The 24,550-nt window shown below is 40.6% G+C and overlaps 2 protein-coding genes and 1 pseudogene across 3 annotated transcripts in view; 1 reads left to right on the forward strand and 2 right to left on the reverse strand.

Moving 5' to 3' along the window:
* FAM114A2 (family with sequence similarity 114 member A2) overlaps positions 1 to 3,851 on the reverse strand; it is a 37,560-nt gene extending 33,709 nt beyond the window's left edge. Inside the window, exons 1-2 of one of the 2 annotated variants that reach the window (XM_061188363.1) lie at positions 3,803 to 3,851; positions 285 to 529 (exon numbers count right to left, since the gene is read on the reverse strand). In XM_061188363.1, the coding sequence (XP_061044346.1) occupies positions 285 to 515 (231 nt within the window). In that variant the 5' untranslated portion in view covers positions 516 to 529; positions 3,803 to 3,851. Of the gene's footprint in view, positions 1 to 284; positions 530 to 3,781 lie in introns of both variants that reach the window. The other variant, XM_061188364.1, reaches the window with a different exon arrangement.
* A 46-nt stretch (positions 3,852 to 3,897) lies between these two features.
* MFAP3 (microfibril associated protein 3) lies at positions 3,898 to 21,604 on the forward strand. Its single transcript, XM_061189894.1, has 3 exons — positions 3,898 to 3,937; positions 13,668 to 14,131; positions 17,361 to 21,604. Exons 2-3 carry the CDS (start codon positions 13,837 to 13,839, stop codon positions 18,152 to 18,154), a joined length of 1,089 nt encoding a protein of 362 aa, XP_061045877.1. The 5' UTR covers positions 3,898 to 3,937; positions 13,668 to 13,836; the 3' UTR covers positions 18,155 to 21,604.
* LOC133090091 (large ribosomal subunit protein uL30-like) lies at positions 10,591 to 11,342 on the reverse strand (annotated as a pseudogene).
* Positions 21,605 to 24,550: the final 2,946 nt, after the last annotated feature.

The following is a 24,550-nucleotide window of genomic DNA, read 5'->3' on the forward strand; positions in this document are numbered from 1 at the left end:
TAAGAGTGTATATACAAGGTAGCTAATTATTGGCCAAAAGTATGGGTGAACAGATACATATCATTTGGCTCAAGAAGTGTATTGCTTGACTGACAGATGTATGTTACCTGCAATGTAAGCATCACATAGCAAAGGCAACTACTCATAAAAGCATTTATAGAACTGAGAAAATTGTTTTATGGTTATAAAAGGAAAGAAATAGGTGCAATCCCAATTTGGTATTGATTCCATATTCCTTTTAACCCTAATACTTTTTAATCTCAATGTTTTAATAGATACTCTACTTTGCCTGCAGCCTGTGATGTCTGAACAGGGAGAACGTCTGAAGTCTCAAGGTCACTGGAAGGTTTGGACTCTGGTCTTTTCCGAGTAGAAGCTACAGGTTCTGATTTACTCTCTGACTTGGCACTTTGGTCAACTGACTCAAAATTCTTGGTTGGCTCACAGTTCTCATCTTCAAGGATGGAGGTTGCTTCAGTTATCACTTCAGTCTCAATATCATCTTTATCCGACATGATTAGATCATTGCCTGGTAAAATAAAAGTCCCCCACCCCCCAAAAAATTAATTATATAAGCTTGTTTTTGGTAAAAGTTACTTGAATAAACTTTTTGAGATTATCGAGTCACATGCAGGTGTAAGAAATAATACAGAGAGATCTAATATACCCTTCACCCAGTTTCCCCCAAGGGAACAATTTGTGTAACTATAGCATATCACAACCAGGATACTGATAGATACAATCTCCCAACATTACTCAGATTTCACCAGTTTTACATGTACTCATTTGTGTGCGTGTAATTAGTTCTATGAAATTTTATCACATGCACAGATTCATGTGATACAGAATAGGATTACCACAGTCAGGATACAGAATAATTCAATTACCAAAGTCAGGATACAGAATAATTCAATTACAAGGATCCCTTGTGTTATCTATTTTTAGCCACGTCCCGCCCTCCTCCTAACCCACAGCAACCACTGATATTCTCCATCTCTATAATTTTGTCATTTCAAGATGTTATATAAATGCAATCACACAGTATGTAACCTATTGAGATTTACTTTTTTCACTCAGCATAAGTCCCTCAAGATTCATCCAAGTTGTTGTACCACTAGTTTCTCCCTTTTTATTGCTGAGTAGTGTTCCTTGGTATGGATGTATCTCAGTTGTTTCACCATTTACCTGTTGAAGGATGTCTGGGCTGTTTCCAGTTTAGGGCTATTACAAATAAAATGGCTATGAACATCTATACACAGGTTTTTATGGGAATATAAGCTTTCATTTCCCTGGAATACATGACCAGAGTGCAATCGATAGTACTTGCTTAATTTTATAAGAAGCTGCCATACTCTTTTCCAAAGTAGCCGTACCATTTTACATTCCCACCAGCAATGTATGAGTAATCAAGTTGCTCTTCATTCTCACCAGCATTTGGCAGTGTTATTTTTTATTTGAACAATTCTCATATAGGTGCACTATGACAGCTTAATATGGCTTTAAGCTTTAAATTGCATTTCTCTAATGGCTAATGATATTGAACATCTTTTCATGTGTTTATTTGCCATCTGTATATCCTCTTCAGTGAAACAGCTATCTTTATCTTTTGCTCATTTTCTAATTGGATTTTTTTTTTACTGTTAAGATTTGAGAGCTCTTTTTATATTCTAGATTCAAGTCCTTTGTCAGATATGTGGTTTGTAAACATTTTATCCCAGTTTGTAGCTTATCTTTTCATCCTCTTCAAAGAGCTTTTCACAGAGCAAAAGTTTTTAATTTCAATTTATCAACTTTTCCTTTTGTTGACATTTTTAAAAAATCTTATAACTTATTAATCATTCCTACCTCAATTTTTCAGAGAGAAGATTATGAAATTTAGGCTACCAGAATAAGATTTACATCAGACCAGCTTTTGAATAGCAATGTTAACAAATTCAATTCCTTCCAGAAGTACGGCTCTTTGACAATTAAACCCAAGATATTATTGGTGTTTTTACAAGGAGAATATGCTGGTTTCCAGGATAACCAAGTATTACCAGGGAAGAAACAAACGTGTCTCACACATACATACACACACACACACCCCCAGACCTCGGTATGTATAAGCACACGTTTTTACCAATGTATACTAACCACAAAATTAGACCCAATCCATCAATGCCATCAAAACATTTCTAACATACTAAAAAAGAGAGACATACTAACAACTAAGGCAGCCTGGAAGTAGCACTATAACTGAGGTACACACAAAATGTTAAAAGAACAGAGAGCAAGAAAAAGTATGCTAGGATCAGGAAATAACACTCATGAACTTTAAATACTTGAAAAAAGCATAGAATAGTGATCACAAACTGGAATTTTGAGTCCCAAATCCAGCCTACAGATTTTTTTGTTTGGCCTGCACAGTGCTTAAACTTTTTTCTATACTAATTGGTAACATTTAAAAATCAGAGTTCGTTTACAAATAGAAATTTCCAACTTCCCTTGTAAAACTGAAAGATGTGGCGACACTGGGCCCACATTCGACTTGTTAATAACTAGCTCATGCCAGATATTTGCTGGGGATCTTTTAGACAGGGTAGAGTAGTGTTCTCTAGTTCCCCATAATCTCCACCCAAATTCACTTGACTCGTTTATGTTACCTGATTAGCCCCTGTAGGCATCTGAACTTGTAATACCTGCCTTAAAGGGCACTTAGGATTCTGACAGATGAAGATGCCAATGAGAGAATTCAAGGGTGTGTAAACAACACAGGGGAAATCTCAAAGGTCTGAGGTATGACAGCGTGGAATACAGATACCAGGAGTAGTTAATATGGCAAAGAGAATGATGGGGAGGCGTAAGGCTAGAAAGGCAGATTTATATAACATTCTGGATCCTAGACCATATGGTATATGATATACATACGTTTCCAAAACACATAGAAAAAAACAATCTAGATACAACTATCCATAGACATAAAAACCAACTGTGAAACACTCATTCATTTACTTGCAAACATTTTTTTTGACTACCTGTTGCATGCCAAGCTCTGGAGGCTGAGAACTAATATAAGACACAATTTCTGCCCTACTTACTCCAGGGCCCTAATAGGAAAGGCTACACAGTTCTTGCACAAAGTTCCATCAATGTTTCGTGTAGCTGAAACATTGATGGAATATCTTTTTGCTCTCCTTATGCTCTCTCCAAGCTACAACACACGGTAATATGCATGTAACATACACATTATATACTATATATAATATGTAGTCAGGCTGACACTCTTCCAACTCTGTACTTGAGTGACTGTGGGAAGTTAGTTCACCTATCTGCGTCTCCGTTTCTTCATCTGTAAAAGGGGGAGAGTACTACCTACTTGCCAGGATTCCTAGAAAGACGAAATGACCCGGTGGATGTGAGGGGTTCGGAACAGAGCCTGGCCCGTAACCCCTCACGGGTAAAAGCTGCTGTTAGTACCTGGTGGTTGTCTGGAGAAGGCATTACTATTTTTACTAATATAACGATTTGTCTCGAGATGTACAAAATCCGCTCTCCCTTCTTCCTAATTACAATAACAGGTGCCAAACCGGAGTTCTGGTGTAAGCCTGCGCTCCTAAGTTCTCCGACGCTGACAACGACGAGAATTCCTCACCCAAGCGGAACGCTTCAATAACCAGAGCGCTTCCGCAGCCTCAGCGTCCACCGCGAGGCGCCCGCCGCCCAGCCCCAGGCCGCTTCCTCCCCTTCCGCGGGGACCCCGAGACCCCGCACCCGGCCCGCCTCCTCCCAGGAATCGCCGTACCCAGCCCGCCGCCACCCTCACCGCCTCCACAGCCGCAGAGAAGCCTTTCCCTACTGCCCCGGAAGTCCTCCTTCAGGACGGAGAAGGCCTTGCCTACCCGAGAGAACTTCCGGGTCAAGCAGCCGCTCCAGCCGGAAGAAGCTCGGCGAGGATCTGGTGAGTGAGGGCTAGTTCGCGGTCGTTGTCGAGGGCTGGGGTGGGGCGGGGGTGGGGGTGGGTTACTAGCGGTGCCGAGGCGTGGATTTGAGCCGGTGGGTTGGGGTACGAGGTGACGGACGGTGGGGTATCCGCTGCCCTTTTGCAAGCCTGGCCTGGGCTGCAGGAGTTCGGCCATCGTATATTTACGGAGCTCCACATACCTGCCAGGCACTCCTCTGGGCGTTTGGGACACACTGGTTTACGAGCGACTGTGGCTTTGTTCACAAGTAGTTGACAGCCTAGCGGAGGAGACCGACTATAAACAGGTCAACAAACAAACACGATTATCTAAGACTGTAGTGAGTGCTTTAAAGAAAATTAAGCAGAATAAAGTGACGGAACGAAGCGAGGGAGCAAACCTTTTGAAGATCTGGTGAAGGGTATTAGAAGCAGAAGGAATAGCAAGTGCAAACGCCTTATTGTGGGAACAAACCGAGCCAGGTCAAGGAAGAGGAAAAAGGCTACTGTGCGTGGAGCAAAAAGAGGAAGATGAGAGCAGAGACTTAAACTGGCCAACCCTTGTAGGGGCTATGAGCCAGGACAAGGATTTTGACTTTTATTTGGAAAGCAATGGAAAAGCACTGAAGGTTTCTGTGCCCAAGAGTGGCATGCTGTGATTTATGACTTTAGGTTACTCCTGACCCTTCATCAGAAAGATGCACCTCTTCAGTTGCCCTTGGACAGTGGAATGCATGAAACCCAAACTGACAGCCAGAAAAGCATTAGAGACACCCTCCCTGTAGAGATGTGAAAAACTAAGTCCCAGAGAGGTGAAGGCACCTGGCCTTTTAAGAACCCGCGTCTTCCAACTCCATTTAATGCTTTCAGAATGACCATTTTAATGTCTCTACATAATAATTGTCACTTCCTAAAACTCTTCAGATGGTTTCCTTTGCTTTGATGGTGTTTCTCTAAATTTAAGGGCATCAGTATCACCTGGGAGCATGTTAAAAACGCCTATTCCCAAAAAAAACTAGAACACTTTAAGTATAAAATAGGTGTTTTCCTCTGATTTTCTGTTGTAATGGAAATGCATAGAATTGGGGTTTTAAGAATAGAACCTTGGTAAGCCACTTAACTGTCTTATCCTTAAAATACTGCTGATAATAATTATAATAAAAAGTGTTCAAACTTTTTGTTCTTAGGATCCCTTGACACTTTTAAAACTTATTGAGAACGGCAGAGAGTTTTTGTTTGTGTGCTTATATCTATCAATATGCCATTTTTCCCCCTCACCCCTTCCCTTGCCCAGAGTTCCCTCATACCCACCCTCACCCAGCACTCCCTGACACCCTCCCTCACCCAGAGTTCCTCAATATGCCATTTTATATATCAAAACAGCTTTTCAAAAAGCTGTTAATTTATTTAAAATGATATGTTCATTACATGTTAACATAAATAGCATTTGTATGAAGAATATTTTCCAAAAAAAAATTATTGAAAAGAATGGCATTGTTTTACATTGTTACAAGTTTTTTTTAAATATCTGGCTTAATAGAAGACAACTAGATTCTCATATCTCTTCTGCATTCACTCTCTTGTGATAGCATTCATTATGTAGCCTCTGGAAAACTGCACCATATTGTGTGAGAATGAGAGTGAAAAGAGCAAATAATTTTCTAGTATTAATACGAAAATCATTTTGAAAAAGTCTCAGGGACCCCAAGAGGCCCCTGCACCACACTTTGAGAATCGCTGAATTACAGTAAGGTTACGAAAATCAAAAGATACGTGGGCTTGATTTGTAAGTCATTAAAACTACATGCACAGCAAAGATGCAGATGCCCAAGAAATCTGCATCTTTATTTTTTTTTATAAATTTATTTTATTTATTTATTTTTGGCTGTGTTGGGTCTTCGTCGCTGCGCGCGGGCTTTCTCTAGTTGCAGTGAGCGGGGCTACCCTTCGTTGCGGTGCGCGGATTTATTGCGGTGGCTTCTCTTGTTGCGGAGCACGGGCTGTAGGCGCGCAGGCGCCTAGTAGTTGTGGCTCGCGGTAGTTGTGGCTCGCAGGCTCTAGAGCGCAGGCTCAGTAGTTGTGGTGCACGGGCTTAGTTGCTCCGAGGCACGCGAGATCCTCTCGGACCAGGGATCGAACCGGTGTCCCCTGCATTGGCAGGCGGATTCTTAACCACTGCACCACCAGGGAAGTTCCGCATCAGGCATTCTAACGCCAGAGTCCATGCTCCTGACCACATAGCCATGATGACACTGTAACTTTGATCTTGCAAAACTGGAAGAATTGTATTGTGTGGCTATCATTCAAACTATGTATATACTGGACAGGTAGACCTGAGGGTGAGAGTGAGGAGTTCTTTTTTAGTTATACTGAGTTTGAGATACTGGGAGGGTGGGGGGCAGGGGGAGGTTCAGACTATAGAGAAAAAAATGGGCAAGGAGATCATAAGCCTAAGCTTGTCATATCAATGTCTTTGTGTAGCTTCATAAGCAAATGCTTATGGCAAAAATGATCAAAGTCAAGGGCATAACAAATAACCATGGTTTGAAGCACAGCTTCAGCAAATACAGAAGGTGTTCCTCAGTGTGCCAGAAAATACGCTGACGTTTGAGCCAAGTGCCCAAAGGCCAGTGATGAGGTGTGTGATGGCTCTGAGATACTGTTGGGAGCGTAAGGGCTATTCAGAAGCTTTTTGGAAAATGGCCCTCAAAATGATGATTTCTGCTTGCGTATTACTAACCTTTTTATGTTATCTGTAGCAGTGGTCAAGTGTAAGCACAACAGCTTTACATTTGTTCTCTGAAAGGATAGAGGAGTGCTAACAGTCTGCTCTTCATTTCCTTTTTCTCCCCTCTGCCAATTCAGAATGCCACTCTGACCATTTGTGTGCCTCGTGTAGGAAGCTTCTCCATTTTTCAAGTGTAACAGTGCAGGCTGAGGAGAGTGGATGAGCTGTAAATACAGCCTTGAACGCAGTTAACTATGGAGAATGAACCGTTAACATCCCAGTATACTTGGAGCAAAAACCAGTACCATCTGGGCATCAGTGTTTTTCCTTCCTTTGAATTATCCCAGAACTATTTCTGCAAACAGCTGTTTCCTCAGCCAACTTAATATTGAGCCACAAGAATGGAAGTCAGCCACATTACTTCCTTATTTACTTCTGTTGAGAATTGGAAGAGAATGGAAATATTTCTTCTCTCAGAATTTGGCAGGAACAGCAACAAGGCAATCTGTTAGGGATGATAGCTTAGGCGCTTTTCTTTTCTTTCTTTCTTTTTCTTTTTTAATGATATAGCCAATATCCAGAATGATTCTGGAGGGTAAAATCATCTACATTTCTGATTATTCATGATCCTAGAAAAGCTAACATTTTACTGTACCTAAAAGATGAAAAAGGAGTTAGATTAAACTTAAATATCACACTTTTCGGTTATCCTATTCATGCTGAAGAAAGGTAATAAAACATTCTACCAAGTAACTTCACCCACAAGCATAGCGTAGCCCTTTTTAACTGTTTACAGGAAGGTGGCACTTTGGTTTTCCTTTTTGAACTCTTTCTTCTTGCCCTCAAAATGTCAGCTGCTCCATTGAGAATAGCAGGCATGATATTATGCAAAGCCCCAAACTTTTAAGTGAGTTGCATTTCTAAAATTCATGAAGTCCTCCTTTCTCTTTTGTGTTCACAGCACAATTACACTTCTCTTCAGTACTTCTCTTGTATATAGTTAGCTGTTTCTGCCCCTGCCTTCCAGGTTTTGCTGATCTCAATCTTTTTTCTCCCACCTGACCGTTTCTCCACTTCCTTCATTGTTTGCACAGTCTTCATTTTTGTGGTTTTAATTTTGAATAAAAGTAGATAAAGAAGTTTATTTCTTTTTTTTTAATATCTTTATTGGAGTATAATTGCTTTACAATAGTGTGTTAGTTTCTGCTGTATAACAAAATGAATCAACTATACATATACATATCTCCAAGACGTTTATTTCTTAAAAAAAAAAAAAAAAAAGTCATATTGAAGCCAGGAAGTAGAATTCTGTCAGGAGCCGGAGCAGCACGTGTGAGTCCCTCTTTCTCTTCCCCTCTGCAGCTCTTCCCACCACCAGCAGCCCCCATCTCCTGTCTCCTCTCTCTTTCCCTTCTCCACCCCTGTTGTCCTTTCTCTGACCTGATTGCCTCAGCTCCCTATAAGGCTTCTCTTCCTCAGATGGCCCTAACCCACGGTGTCTCAATCCAAATTCCAATAACAAGATTCTACTTAGCCAGTGGGTTGACTTCCTCCTGGGCCCAAGAAGGCAGGGCTCCAAAAAGGGAAACACGGGCTAGGTAGATCACAACAAAAACTCTCTACCACAAGCTCAGGACACATTAAAAACAATGTAATATAATGGTTGGGCTCCAAGGTCAGTTTACAATTCCTGTTTGATCCATATCATTGTAAAATATTTATTTGCAATGAGAAAAAGAGGAGTGTGAAATTTAAAGACTGAAATTACCTAGTGGTGGTTCCCCTCCCCACTCCATGTTTTTTAAATGGTTGCATGGTATTCCAAGTAAAAGTGTTTTATTTATCTTAAATAATGGCTTGGCTGTAAGGTGTAGATTTTAGCACCTGAAAGGACCATCAACAATAATAATATCTAGAGCTTATTCAGTGATTACTATTACCAGACTCTGTGTTTTTTATATACTGTCTCATTCAGACCTTGCAAAAGTCCTGTGAAAATAGATGCTATTATTTTCCCTGTTTTAAAGTTGAGGGGACTGAGGCACAGAGAGATTAAATCATTAACAGAAATCGTAAGGCTGGTTAGAGTCAGAGCCAAGATTCAAGCCCAGGAAACCTGGTTCCAGAGTCTGTACTCTGAACTTCTCTGCTACCCTGCCTTTATCAGAGGACTGCAAGTATGATGTTCCAGGGTAAACAATCCAGAATGTAATCTGAGTAATAGTTCTCTCATATTGGAAGTGTTCAGACAGTCTGGAGCAGGGCTGTTGTAGAGGAAATGAGGAAGTATATTAGTGCTTGCTAGTCCATGGACCCTCTGCCTCAGCATCACCCGGGGAGCTGATTAAAAACCATGAATTCCAAGGTCCAAACCCAGAGGTTCTTATTCACTGGGTCAGTAGGTCTGGGGTGGAACCCAGTAATCTATATTTTTAACAAGTTCTCTAGGTGATTGTGATATTCAGCCTGGTTTGGAAACTCTGGACTTGGTAATCTTTTATTCCCACCATTATCTCCTAGGACAAGATGGTAAATGAAGACTTTGAGGGTTAGTGGTTGGTTCAAGGAATGCATTTAGGCATTATGCCTTTAGGATCTTTCGAGATTACAACATTGGCTCTTTTTGTCTCAGAGAATATAACAAGTGCTAGTAAGTGCATGTGGGCCTGAATAATTATGATCCCTGTCATATAACATTCTTCAATTTACAAAGATCCATAACATACTTGATTATATTCAAACTATTCTCTATCAGTGAGTATTTATTGAACATGTGCTAGTTACGAAACATAGCATTAAAAAAATACAGTCCCTGTGCTTAAAGGGCTCATAGGTGAGATGGTGTAGACTGCCTGGCAGTACAGAGCAGCATATACCAGAGCCAGGTGAGTAGTGTAATGGTGAGGGCTACAAGGGTCAGGGAATAGCCATCCTGCATCCAGGTATACTCTGGATCCATGTGGGAGGAACAGCCAGGCCTTGAGAGGAGGCTCAGGGAAGCTGCATGAAGAAGGGATTCCATACAGCAGTAACACTGCCAGGACACTGTTGCCCCACAGCCCTGTCACGTGGAGGCTGTTCATTCCCCTGAAGCTCCTGCATCTCAGAGCAGGGAGAGTGAGTCCATTTCTTCTATTTCCAGTGTCTTCTACCTTAGCTGCCTTGATCCTGGGGGGACATCAGCACCCCCATACGTGATCTGCCCCACTTTTTGAGCCTCTCAGTTCTTTGACTGCTTCACCTTGGACAGTTATCTCTTTCACGCACTTCAACCTGCCACTCCAGTTCCCAAAGTCTACCTCCAGTTTTGCTGTTGGTCGAAACTGCTCCCCTCCAGAATCAGGAATCAGACCCATTACTCTCTGACCACAACTTGTAGCTCTTTTTACTGAACACCTTCTAACCAGTGACCCCTCTGCTTTTTCCCTGCCCCCTGTCCCTTTACCTAGATGGTTCTCTTGCATTCTCGATTCCCATTTATCCTCAGGTCCTATTGCACACCTTACTTTCTCAGGGAGGCTTTCTGCGACATGGTTAGCTCTCCATGTTGGGTGCTCCTGTAGCATCCTGTACTTTCCCTTGGGTAGCATTTAGTGTATTTTGTATGTACTTAGTGTCTATGTCCTCTACCCGACTGAGCTCCATGAAGGCAGAGATAGTGTCTGTGGTAGAGTAGGTTGGCACAAAGTAGGTGCTCAGTAGACACTGTTGAATAGATGAAAATGTATACCTCTGGTCTAAAATAGTAGGTTCTAAACTCTGTAGTAGGAAGCGGTGGGGAGGAAAGGAATGGCAGAATAAGAAATGAGGTGGTATTAGAATAAAGTGGAGCTCTGGGAGGTTTGTTTTGTTTTGTTTTTTTCAGTTTGAAAGCAGTCACTGTTTATTAACTGACCAGATTACAAAAATAATCATGGTAGATACCTTAGTTCATCCTTCAAATAAGCCTGTTGATCTGGTCTTCCCTGTTGCCAGCATCTCCACCTTCTACAAAATGGGTCGTCTTTTTCTTCATTCCACCTCATGGAGAAGACAATTTGAAGGGCCACAGGAAGTTGTTTGCTTCTTTGAAACGTTTTCCGACAGTATAGATCTCATGAATCAGACCCTCCATGCAGATAATACCATATTCGCCAAGAGATCGAGCAATCAACACGTTATCCGTCAGGGCAATTCGCTTCTTGTTGATTTTGCCATAAACACGCTTGTAGATCAGTTCACTTACTGACTTCAGGTTTGGCTACCCCCATGCAATGTACGGTTCCACAATTCTCAGCATGTTAATTGAAGCCTTGTCGTGCTTTCAATGGCAAAGGTGCCATTGAAAATCTGACGGAGGCGAAGAAGCTGCAACACCTTTCGAACCTTTGGGCTCACACCATTGATACCTCTGATCCTGATGACAAATGCCAATTTGGGTTCCACGGGTACGTGGAAGTTGCCAGCTTTTCTTGCCATCCCAGCCATTCGAATTTCAGTTCTGTGCATCTGCCGGTATTCCCTGTGATAGTGCTTAGCTTTTTCATAGATAAACTTCCTCCTTGCCTTTCGAAGCATCTTTTGGGCAAATTTCTTCCTCAGGCACTTGATCTTAAGCTCTGCGAAATTCTTTCACTTTTTCTTAAGGGTTTCTGGCACAGCAGGAACCTTCTTTTTCTTCTCTTCTGCACTCTCCATGGTTCCAGCCGGGAAAGAGCTGTTTTGTTTTGTTTTTGTTTTCTCCACAGAGAGCAGGCCTCCAGCTCAGAGCCTTCTACAGATGGCAGTATCTCTAGAAGTTAATAATATGACTTTGTTTGCATTGTGCTTATGTGTATAGTTACTTTCATCTACACATGTGATACAGACTTTCCTTTTAACATAAATGTATGAAAGAAAAATGAGTTTTTTAAAGAAAAGCATAAAAATTTGGTTCATGGATATAGCAAAAAAAAAAAATCATAACAGTAGAAGAGAGGAATGAAATTTGGGAAATGCCAACTTGGATGAAGCCACAGATACTCCTTATGGAAGTCCTGGGGAAAACTTGGAGCACTTTTTCAGCACACTCATTTCCTGTCACTGTTGAGAGCCACGAGTCTAGAATAAAGGACAAAAATCACATCTGCCAATTGTAGTGAAAAAGTTGGGAGCTTACATATATCAAGCCCTAGCACAGTGCCTGGCTTACTTCAGTCATTTAATAAATGTTATTTCCATTGTTTCCACCCTCCACTCCCTCCTAATAGAGACCAGGATTCTCCTGCTAACGTATAGTATACTCTTAAAGGGCAAGTCACAGTGAAGAGGTTAGATCAGATCACTTCTATAATCCCCTCCAATGCCTAAGTGCTTTGTTTCCTTTAGTGTCATTTTAGTGGGGTTTTGGAAAGAAATGGAAACAAGCACATGTGTTCATCTATTATGTATAGCAAACTCTGAAGTTCTTTGTTTTACTCTAAATAGTCCATCCTTAAATTTGAAAGAGAAAATTATTGTCATCATCCAACCATCCTTTCAAGGTCTAATGAAGATTAAATGATATTTACAACTTAATGTAATTTAGACTTTGAGTAGTTTAACGGAAACAATGATCAATTGCTTTTTATGTTGTATGATCAAGCAGCTTTCACGTGAGTATACAGGGGAGTAAATGTCATTTCCAAAGCTAATTATTTTGGGCCCTTATAAGAAATAAAGCTAGGTGTTTCATCCCATATTTTATAGAAATAGAATTTGAAATATTTCTTTAAGAGTCACTGATTTTAGGGGCTTCCCTGGTGGCACAGTGGTTAAGAATCTGCCTGCCAACGCAGGGGGCACGGGTTCGAGCCCTGGTCCGGGAAGATCCCACATGCTGCAGAGCAACTAAGCCCGTGCGCCACAACTACTGAGCCTGCGCTCTGGAGCCCACGAGACACAACTACTGAGCCCACGTGACACAGCTACTGAAGCCCGTGCACCGCAACGAAGAGTAGCCCCCGCTCGCTGCAACTAGAGAAGGCCCGCATGCAGCAACGAAGACCCAACGCAGCCAAAAATAAATAAATAAAATAAATAAATTTGTAAAAAAAGAGTCTGATTTTAAAAGAGGAATCAAATTACCAGGAAGTTCATCATAATCACATAGATTCTTAGACTGGGATATCATTTTGCTTTTATTTATGATATTTTACTCTTCTTTTAAATGTGTCTGACAATCTTCCCTGTAGTTTACATCTGTATTTCTACCAACCAGACATTTAAGGTGTCAGTTCCTCCTTTAGCTAATTTTATAGACTTTGAGCTAGAAATCTGGTGTTTTACAAACTTAAATATACTGAATTTTGTTTCTTGGTATTGAAGAAATTATTAAAGGAAAATTCTTTTGTCTAACATTCTTGACCAAGAGGGAGGTTCTATAGCCTCAGAAGTCGGTAACTATTTATGTACATGTAGTAGTGCAGTTTTCTTTCTAATGTTAAAACAAAAAAACTACTTCAAGTAGCCCTGTATTATTTATATCTTATATGTCTGTGTACTTGAATTACTCAAATTTTGAGCTCCATGGTTATGATTATAATGTACCAGTTGATTTAAATTATTGATATAACAGCAGATGGTAATGGTGCAGGTTGGAATAAAAGACCATTAAGCTAAATATTTTAACCTTCATTGGCTCCCTGTTGCATGGAGTTTGTCAGAGTGAAATAGAATCACAGCAGTTCAGAACTAGAAGAGCCCTTAGAGATTGTCTCATCCAGTCCCTCATTTGACTCATGAGAGAACAAGCCCAGCTATTTGCCAAGGACCTACAGCTAGTTAGTAGCAAAGCTAGTACCAGAATCTAGGTCTTTCGTTTCCCAATTCAGTGCTCTTTCTACCGATTCTGTTGGGATTTTTAGGTGGTGTTCTCTCTATTTCACTCCCTAATGGTGATGCCAATTATTCTAATCAGTTTCACATCTATTTATTTTTAGGCCATAGAGTTTCACCCCATTATGAGTCTTTCTTGGTTAAACTTTATATCTGGCTTTCTTTTAGGTTGGTCTCCACTCATCTCTTTTAATCTTGAAGACTTCAAAATATACCTGGATCTACCATTTTTTTTGAAAACTCCAATACCAAGCAATCAATGACCCACCGTGCTCTTGTTATAATATAGAAGCTTTTCAGTTCTTCAATTCTAAACAAGATTTTCTCCCATTTTCCCATGAAGCCACATTGTTGTCTATTCACTTTAGTGGTGAGTGTTACTGTGCCAGCTGCTTTTGCTTTGGAAGATGTAGGCTTCAACCAAATGACCCCACTGGGAGCAAATCATAGTTCTTCCAATGCATCATTTCTCCCAAGTTTTGAACTCTCAGCAGATTCCCACTCAGGTGATGATGTCATCATAGCCAGAGAGGGAACTAGTGTTTCAATCGAGTGTCTTCTCACAGTCGACCACTATGAAGGCGTCTATTGGTACAACTCAAAAGGACAGCAGCTGGATAACAGAGGCAGAGGTAACTATGCTAGAGTATAATTAATCAAGGTTACTCATTTCCTATTACTTCTTTCTTCTTGGTTTTAAGGCATATTCAACAAGAAATCTCTAAGATGAGGTACTACAGTAAATAGTTAAAACTTTGGAAGGCCTGGAGTATTATACCTATCAGAAAAAGCAAAATAATGGTAATTACTTAACCAGAAGAAAATAAATAGAGAATAGTTATAAATTTAAAAGATGTTCACATAATGATGGTGAGCTATTTTCTCTCCTCTTGGTGAGCTGGTTTCCTTCTTCATTCAAGGTAGACTCCATCAGGGTTGCTGCATACAGCTGTGCAGGCTACACGCTGCACAACTCCAGGGGCACCATTCACCTAGACTGTAATGTGAGTAGTACAGTGTGCTGGCCCTGTGTGAATACAGCAAGAAGGATTTGGGTTAGACTTAGAGTCATAAGTAAAAATTTTTTGCTCAGAAATGAGTTACTAAAAATGTTGGAGGGGGCTTCCCTGGTGGCACAGTGGTTGAGAATCTGCCTGCCAATGCAGGGGACACGGGTTCGAGCCCTGGTCTGGGAAGATCCCACGTGCCGCGGAGCAACTAGGCCCGTGAGCCACAACTACTGAGCCTGCGCGTCTGGAGCCTGTGCTCCGCAACAAGAGAGGCCGCGGTGGTGAGAGGCCCGCGCACCGCGATGAAGAGTGGCCCCCGCTCGCCACAACTAGAGAAAACCCTAGCACAGAAACGAAGACCCAACATAGCAATCAATCAATCAATCAATCAATAAATCTTTATTAAAAAAAAAAAATGTTGGAGGAAATCCAGGATGTTTTTTAAAATAGTTATAAAGATCTGTGCATAAAACTTTGTCCCTCAGAATCAGAAGGGCACCGAGGAGGAACTCTATAAGCCCTTTCTATTCTATACCTTAATTTACTTGAAAACAGGAGAGTTTCCCTTGTATTTTTTTTGTCTGTCAGTCTTAAAAATATCACACGAACATCATAATAATGTGACCAAGGTCTACTTTTTGACAGGTTTTTATTTGATTTTGCTGTTTATGAACCCGTGAACACATCTTAATCAGAATACTATTTCCTTTAATTAGTGTTCTGTTAGAAAGATTTTTTTTTGAAGACTACTTGTGTTAAAACACCTTAGGAAGAAATCTCCATGAAATATCAATGGCATAAAGATTAAATTCTGGGATCCTCACAAGCTACACTTTTTGGAAAAGGCCCCTTTATATTTTTTGCTAGAAAGATAGTCTAATCTCTTGGAATATAAGAATATTTGGCTATTCATATTAGAGTGGAAAACAGAAAAGGAGACAGATGGTGCTTCCTTCTAAAGCATACGCTAAACATTTTAACCTTCTACAAACTGAGTAACTGGCCACCAAGGGATTGAAGAGTTTGGATGTTAGAAAGAACAGAGCTTCTTAAGAATATAGACCTATTAAATCAGAATCTCTAGAGTGGTGCCCAGAACACGTATTTTGAACGTGATTTGGGGTTCCCTGTTTGGATCCACTGAACTAGACTCTTATCTCCTTTGGCTCTAGGGTCCTAACAAACCCATCTAAGATGTGAATTAATCAATGTGATTATTACAGACTGACTGTATAGACAAAGCTTAGGTTAGGATGAGACCAGCCAAGTGGAATGGCAGTTTTATTTTCCTATTTTGCCCTTACTTTGAAAACCACTAACATCTGTCATTGATGCTTGCAGCAGCAGCTCTGGACAATTATATTAAATTTTATGAATCTCAAGTGAGAAGTTTAAAGAGCATCTTAGTCTAGTATAAGGTTCATAAATCTTGAGCTATTATCAGCAAGTGAGCTAGAGAGTTTAGATTGTGGTTATAGTGGTTGATGAATGGAGTCTATGTAGTTCATCATACCGTGGATTCACAGGGTATCCTTTTCATAGCTCCAAGTTTATAGAACAGAAGCATATAAAATAATGACTATATTCATAACTACATGTTTTCCTATTTTTACTTTAGTAAAAATATAACTATAGAATTTAGAAAAATTTTTATGATGATAAGAATGGGCACAATCCACAGTACTTACTAATTGATGTGCCACCCAAATAATCCCGAACCATAGAATCTCAGGGATGAAAGAGATCTGGAAGATTAGACATTGAAATGGTGCTTAACAAGCAGTCACCCAGCCTCCTCTGGGACACCACCTCTAGGCATTGGGACTCATACCTACACCGCACATTAGCCCATCTATCCCATCTTTGAATGGCTTTCATAGTTAAAGCACAGAGTACACTGAGAACTTACCACAAAGGTGAGAATTGTGCAGGCAGAGCCAAGTTGTTTTTTTTTTTCCAGGTTATTAAAGGATGTTGAATCACGGTGGGTGGTCAGTGTGCTTTGTTTTTCATACTCATGTGCTTTTGTATACGCATTCCCTGAATGAAGATACCTTCATGTATGGAAGAGAGGCAGCATGTTTTAGGTTTAAAACAAGCCTAGGCATCTTAAGGGCAACTTTTTTCTCTCTCCCAAGCTGGTCATTTAGCCTCGCTTGTGAAACATATCTTTTGGCTTGTGCAACATATCTTTTGGCTTGTGCTTCATTTACTCTTGCCAGAAAAACAAGATACTATCATCAACCAACCTTTTCTAACAAGACAAATTAACATGTGCAAGGCATGCCAGATTAGCCAGTTAGTAATTGAACAAATGCATTAAATTGGTAGGGTTTTTTAAAAATAGTTTTTGTCTTAAATAAATAAGTTCATTATTGAAAGTAAACAGTTTAAAAGGAAGTAAAAATTACTCATAACCCGTTATATAAATAACCATTGTTTTATATTTCCGAGGCACATCCTTCTAGTTTATGAGAAAGTCTCGGTAGAGACTGTGATACAGACACACACACACACATACATATTTCTTTTTAAGTTTAGTCATTTAGCATTATGTCGACACACCTGTCTCCCTGAAAGGCTTCTTACATCTAGCGGTGAAAAGGTAGTTATGATAATCATTAGTGTCAGGAAGATCTTGATTCCCTTTTTTAAGTTCCAGGCTGTTTAAATTCTGACTCTGAACATAAAAAGTCTGCCCTTTCTTACATCTTTTAAGGAAATAGCAGAACCTAATAGAAGAGTTGATTTAAAGTACTCTCATGAAGAGGTGGAATATTGATAAGGCAGTTGGCATATTTAGTAATGGTATTCTTTATGCTGTAATTTTTTATTTCTGTTGGGTTATCAGGTGGAAAATGGTTGGTTTCTGATAACTTCCTGAATATCACCAACGTAGCCTTTGCTGACCGTGGGCTCTATACATGTTGTGTCACCTCTCCGATCCGTACCTCCTACTCGGTCACCTTGCGTGTTATCTTCACCTCGGGAGACATGAGTGTCTACTACATGGTTGTTTGCCTGATTGCCTTTACAATCACTCTCATCTTGAATGTCACACGGCTGTGCATGATGAGCAGCCATCTTCGTAAAACTGAGAAAGCCATCAATGAATTCTTCCGAACTGAAGGGGCAGAGAAACTGCAGAAGGCCTTTGAGATCGCAAAACGCATCCCCATCATCACCTCAGCCAAGACTCTGGAGCTCGCCAAAGTCACACAGTTTAAAACCATGGAGTTTGCTCGTTATATTGAAGAACTGGCAAGAAGCGTCCCTCTGCCACCCCTTATTCTAAACTGTCGGGCCTTTGTAGAGGAGATGTTTGAGGCTGTGCGAGTGGATGACCCTGATGACATGGGAGAAAGAATTAAAGAGAGACCTGCCTTGAATGCTCAAGATGGCATCTTTGTCATTAACCCAGAGATGGGCCGGAGTAATTCACCAGGAGGAGATTCGGATGATGGTTCCCTGAGTGAACAAGGCCAGGAGATAGCAGTTCAGGTTTCTGTCCACCTTCAGTCAGAGACCAAAAGTATTGACACAGATTCTCAAGACAGCAGTCATTTCAGCCAGCCTGATGATACAGGATCTGCTGAATTGAACTCTAACTACAAAGATGGGGCATATGAAAGCTGCCAGCTGTGAGCTACCCCAGTACCTACAAAAATGGCTCTCAGAAAAGGAACCTGTTTCCTGCAGGAAATAACATTTTTACCAAAAGATAAGTAGGACTTTCCCCTTGCTAATATTAAGCACATCAGAACATGAATTATTACCAAAATCTTTCTAAAAATTCAGTGTTTTCCCTATCTGATCTTTCTCAGTCATTTACCGTGAGCTTGATTAGATGACACATGTTGAGATTTAAAGGGGCCTGAGACATCAGCATAATGGGGAAAGTACCACACCCAGAATCACATGGCTTCTCTTCTGGTCATGGTTCTTCCATTGTTAGGGCTGACACTTATCTTTAGGCCTCAGTTTTCCCACTAACAAGATGAGGTATTTGCACTGTATGATTCCTAAAGTCATTTCTGGCCCTCTAACTTCTTACCTACCACCTTTAAACCAAAAGAATCTTCATCCCATTTCTGAATAAACCCTTCCCTAGACTTTGAGTCCCTTTTTATGGAAAGGACCAAGCTGAAACTTCTTTCTGTGATTTAGATTCCCACACCAATGCTAGGCATAGAGGTGTGGGTGTTTTTCGGATGTCTTGCTGGTGGAGCATACAGTTGTATATGCTAGGTTGAATGTCTCCAGTGTAGCCCATGTCTGTATTGTTATACAGATATCAGGGAGCTAACTGCTCATTAGTAAGCTACTTTCCATGAGTAAATTGGAACTTGTGGGGGTGTATCATGTCTTTTTAACTTACTGAGGCATCATTTAGCTCGTTGAGCAGGCAGTGATTTCCCACCTGTTCTCCAAAAGTGAACAGTTCGTTCCTAAAGAATAATGTCTTCATTGTTTTTAGAATAAGAAACAATGTCAAATCATCTGTGTCTGGTAAATTAATGGATTTTGACGTTTCTGTTCATAGAATTTCTCAGGCCTTCCCTTTTTAAAAGTACTGGACTCTATGAGACGGTTCTGTGTTTGGGATCCCATTCCAGGAGAAAACCCACAGCTGAATTCCTCTTTAGACCTCTGTCAACACTCTTGCCTTCCGTGGTCTTAAATACGGTGCTAAAGGTTGCATGCCTCCTTATCTTGTTCGTCTTGTTTATATTTTATTGTTGAGCTTTTTATTTTTGTGTACTTCAGGTGTAGAATTTTGAGCTAGGGCTGCTTTTGTGGCCTTTCCGAGAAGCACTAACCTGAAATAAGATTAGATAATGGTGTGTGGTGTGTGTTACTATATTAAATATATAGATACTAATACAGATGGATATATATACACACACATACAGGTGATCTAGACATACAGAGGGAGAAAAATTATGAGGGATGCCACCTGATTCAACTGTGTATAATAAACACTTAGGACAGTATTTCTTGCCTGGCTGAGATCTGATATAATGGAATTGTACATACTCTTCAGAATAATTTCTTCAGCTACAGTAAGCTTGGTGTCATATAATTTTAAGAACTTGTCAGTGGAACTCCATGTGCTTCACGTTTCTTCATTTGGCTTCTGATTACTGAAGCATTACTTGAACAGAGGTTCCTGAGGGAGATGTTCGGGGGAGGTTTTTATCAGGATTTTAATTCAAGGTTTCAAATGGAGGAAGGCAGGAAATTTGAAGTGTGACCAGATAGAACTCCTTTCTCCTTTGTGAAGGCTTATCAGAAGTAATACATCTGCTCTGGATAGCATGAATGAATCGATGTGCAGTTTTATCAGATGGTATTACAGATAATGATAATGCTGCTTTTTCTGTCTCAGGCTGTTTCCATGGAAACCTCCAGAGCCAAACAAAAGCTACCCGTCATTTAGCCAAAGCTTGTCTTGGCTCATAGACCTGTATTTCTTTAAAGAACACTGTTTTCATACATTTGGGTATGAGAGCAAGGGCTCTTGAACATGCCCTAGATTATAGAACACTTTTTCCCTTCCCAGAATGTTTCTCTTGAAAATGTAAAAAATTTTAAAATCCCTTGTCTGAGGTCTGTCCCCTGAATGCCCCTCAGATCTTTAGATAGCACCTTGCAACCTGTCCCAATATAGCAGGTTTGGGGTCATTTTTAGAATGTAGCTTGTCACATTAAAGAGAATGGATTTACCCCACATGTTCTCATAACAGACATGGGCGTTTGGGACCTTAATGTAGACATATTTAATGATCAAAATCCTGAGAAACAGGGCTTTGGAAAAATACAAGAAATATTGGGAAAAAAATAAGTTTGCACAATACTATATAACAATTAAGTATAGGCTACTCCAGTGTATCCTAGATAAATCACTTTAGAATGTAATGGTGACTTAATTTGGTGGCCAAAGTAACTGGATTACTTTGAGTATTCCAGGTTAAGGTGCCACTGATAAGGAATTAAAGTAGGTCAAAATTTAAGTGGAGCTGGTATTACTTTCTAAATCTAGTTGTTCAGAGGAAGAAAACCACACTCACTAACATTTTCTGTAGCTAATCAAATACTCTTCGTATATAATTAATACTCATGTTATCTTTTTGTAAAATCCTTAACCTTTTGAACTTAAACTCCAGTCTAACAGTCTTTTGACGATAGTGGTAGTGTAATTATCCTTCTGTCTTGCTAGATTTTATGGTTAGTGAAAATGCCTTTACTCAACAAACTGTATTTGAAATAGTTGTCATCTCATTTACAAATTTTGTCTTGTATTGTGATTTAATGAACCTTACTGTCCTTATGAAATGAAATGGTGGCTTTGTGAAATAAATTTACCAAAAATAGACATGTGAACATTTTTAGAGATTCCTTACCAGCTGAAATCAGACAGACAGGCATCTTATGAGCTGATAATGCAACTAGTTTATAGGCAGTTTGATAAGCCTGTCCTCAGAGTCACATCTGTTCTGATAGTTTAGTTCTTGAGTCTGGCCCAGTGAGCGTTTATATTTCCTACCAACTACCTTGATATAAATATCTTGGGAGTCGCTGACCTGGAATGGTTGTGAGAAGGCTCCTGGCTTCTTCACCTCACTTACCATGTATTTTAAAGTCAAAATACCCAGCTTCCCTTTTGTCCTCCAGCCACAGTGAACCCCTTGGCACAGTCCTCTCCACGCCCTGCATGTAGTTACACCCTAAATCAGACTTTGTATTCTGTGTCACAGAGCAGCATGGGAGCGTGAATGCTCATTTTCCAGGGCCCGGCCAGTCATGGATGCTAGCCTTGCCTCCGCACACTAGCTACGGTAGCACAAGTATATCAGATTTCCTGAATCACCATTAAGAGAACACAGTCTTTTGTCACCTAGGCCAGCAATGTTAAAAGTGCTAAGCCTTATGCATAAACTCCTAGGTTCTCAACACATTTCATAAAAGTAAGTGAGTTGTTTAATATGGTTCAGATGATGTTTAAATGGTTACCATATTAATGAATACTTACATTATAATTTTGTCCTTTTTTAAAAAAAAGTTGTACTTGAATGTAATGTATTAAATGTTCAATGGAGTATATTTCATTTGTCTGAAGTCTTCTATAGAGATACATTCATTTTTATGTGTCATGGAATTTGATGTTAATGATTTTAAACAGGAGTAAATTTGAAGTCTATTTGGTTTCTACTATGGCTACCCATTTGAATTTTACAAATATTTACTAAGCATCTATATGTTTTTGGTGCTATGAGCCATACTGAGATGGGTGTCCTGCCCACAGTTTACCATGAGAATGTAGTTACCAGACCATCCTCACTAGGCCTAAATACAGCAGTTTCCCACTTCTGAGGTAAAGTATTACTAGGAAAGGGAGAGCTTGAGCAAAGACTAGAGATAGGAAGATTTAGCACATGTTTTAGGGAATCTGTGATTAGTTTGTAAAGTTTGTGATGAGGTGTGGCATTGGGAGGAATAGCAGTGGTAGAAGCAAATGTCTGCAGTCCCATGGGTGTGAAAGCAGGCATGGAAAAGCACAGGCTCTCAGGAGACAGGCAAAGAGAACAAGTAGAGGTGCAACTCATTACTTAATTACCACAGGCTCCTTAGAATGAACACCAACCCCTGTCTCCCTGTGGCAGAAGATCACTGGACTTGGAATCCTGACTCCACCAACTAGCCATGTAACATTGGAACTCAGCCTCTCTGGACTTAAGTAAAGTGGAGTTGATAACGCCTACCTCACAAAATGTGAGGATTAAATATAGTGACATGTAAGCAAACACTGTGCAAGCTGTAACGTGCAATATAGTGTGAGGGGCTGGTAATCACATAGCCATGGTGTTAGCTTTGTTAGCAGCCATGTCCAGCTGATGACTGGTTGCATTTGGACTCAACTAAAACTTCCTCCAGATCTCTCCCAGTTACAACTGCAGTTGGCTGCATGCCCTGGAAACCCGATTGTGGTGGCCTACCCAAATAAGAGGTTTATTTTTCTCAAATAACAAGTCCAGAGAAAGTCAGTCTGAGGCTGATGCAGGGGCCCAAGTTTGGCATCAGGGGCTCCATTCAAGTCTTTTTCATCAAAGGACTTCTAGATTCCTTTCCACCCTTAGCATGTGGACTTCATCTGCATAGTTGCAAGATGTCTTAGATTCGGTTCCCCCAGGAGTCCCTGAGACAAGAATTCATGTGCAAGCAGTTTATTTGGAAGGTGAACCCAGGTGGGTAGGAGAGTAGGGAAGTGAGATGGAAAAGAAAGCCAATACAGGGTGCATTAAGGAGTGGGTTATTGCTGTGGGCAGCTGGGGTTCAGTCCCTCTGGGGACCTCAGGGCACTCTATCTGCCCTCAGTGTCTGTAGCTCATGCCTCAAAGTTGTCCCATCCGAAGGCCAAGGAGCACAAATGTTTACGCACCAACTTCCATCTGTCATGGAGGGCTGCTTCCATGGTCACTAACTCTCTGGCACTTCTGACTGCCACATACATACACACAGGCTAAGCGTGATCCTGTAGCCAGCAGAAGCCCTCTGCTAGAGTCACAGGAGCTTTCAGTAGGAAGCCTGTGATGAATATAGCAATGGTGAGTGTCAAGGGATTATGGGCAGAGCACTGACGGCACCTGCTACACAGGACAGCTGCTTCCCCTTCAGCATCATGTCTACATTCCAGGCAAGGAGACAGGTAGACAGTCAAAGGGCAAAAGACATAGCAGCTGAGTCTGTACCTTTTTATCAAGAAGGTGATAGCTTTCCAGAAGCCTCACCTGACTTCCACTATACAGCTGCCAGAACTAGGTTACATGACTACATGCAGTAGCTGTAAGAAAGCTTGGGAAGATGAAATTGTATATTTTTTCACTGGACACATTGCACCAAAGTGTTTTATTATTAAGAAAGTGAAGAATGGAAGTTGTAGGCAACTGGTAATGTGCAACAAGGTCAACTTCACTTGAATTACAGGAGCAAAATGTGGTTGTGTGGTGGATATAGTTGCAAACCATGTTCCTTGAAGATACTCACACGTGTGGACGAAGAATGTTGTGTACCATATCAGTAAACAAAGGATGTTGCAGCCATCAAGCCATCAGCCATTACAGCCACCCTGACTGTGCACCCTGAGGGGATCCAGGATGGAGAAAAACAGGATACCGGCCTAGATAGTTAAGGTGTGCATCAAAGGAATGGTTTCGATGAGCCCAGGCTCTTAACATCTTCCCATACATAGAGAAGTATTAAGTTCATTAACTTGAGGTGTCTGGTTTTTCTTTAATTAACAGTAATCTTTTGCTGTTCTGACTACCTGTTTTTTGTTGCAAAAATTCATGTATATCCTGGCTACTCCCTTACCTCTTCAGAACAGTCCCTCAGAACCATCTGAAAGGCTGTCTCCCAGGCTTAAGTCCTCAGTATGTCCGCCGAATAAAACATAATTCTCAACTTTTACGTTGTGCATTTTTTTCAGTCCACACATGCATGAACAAAGCAAGAATCAGAAGCATTAAATCTTAGGTTAAATCTTCAAGCCATCACTTATATAGTCTCCAATACACGAGGCTCAAACAGCAGACAGACAAGTTATGGGATTCTGCTGGGGCATAATTGGCTTATCTTAACCTATTTATTCATTATCAGATATGTACTGGCCACCTGCTATGAGCAAGCAATAACAAAGTTCCTAGGGGACAACAAGGTTGGCTTACTGGAGAAAGAGAAGAAATAAGCCTGTGTGGCTGTGAGGGGAGAATGTCAGAGAAGCAGGCAGGGGCCGGGAATAAGGTTACAAGATTTCAAAGCTCTTTTTGGCTGTCCCCAGAAATGTGTTTCTTAGAAGAAATGCTAGCAGTGCCTAATTTGGAAGAGGAGATTTACCGATTTAGGGAGGGAAGTTTGATCATTCAGTAGTACTATTCGTTTTGTCCTGAAATCATCTGCAGCTAAAAAAACAAAACAAAACTCGATTGTCCTAATTTTCTTTAAGGAATCAAACTCCTTCAGAGCCCCTTAAATTCCAGTCAT

The sequence above is a fragment of the Eubalaena glacialis genome, chromosome 4, assembly GCF_028564815.1.
Source record: "Eubalaena glacialis isolate mEubGla1 chromosome 4, mEubGla1.1.hap2.+ XY, whole genome shotgun sequence".
Taxonomy (NCBI): domain Eukaryota; kingdom Metazoa; phylum Chordata; class Mammalia; order Artiodactyla; family Balaenidae; genus Eubalaena; species Eubalaena glacialis.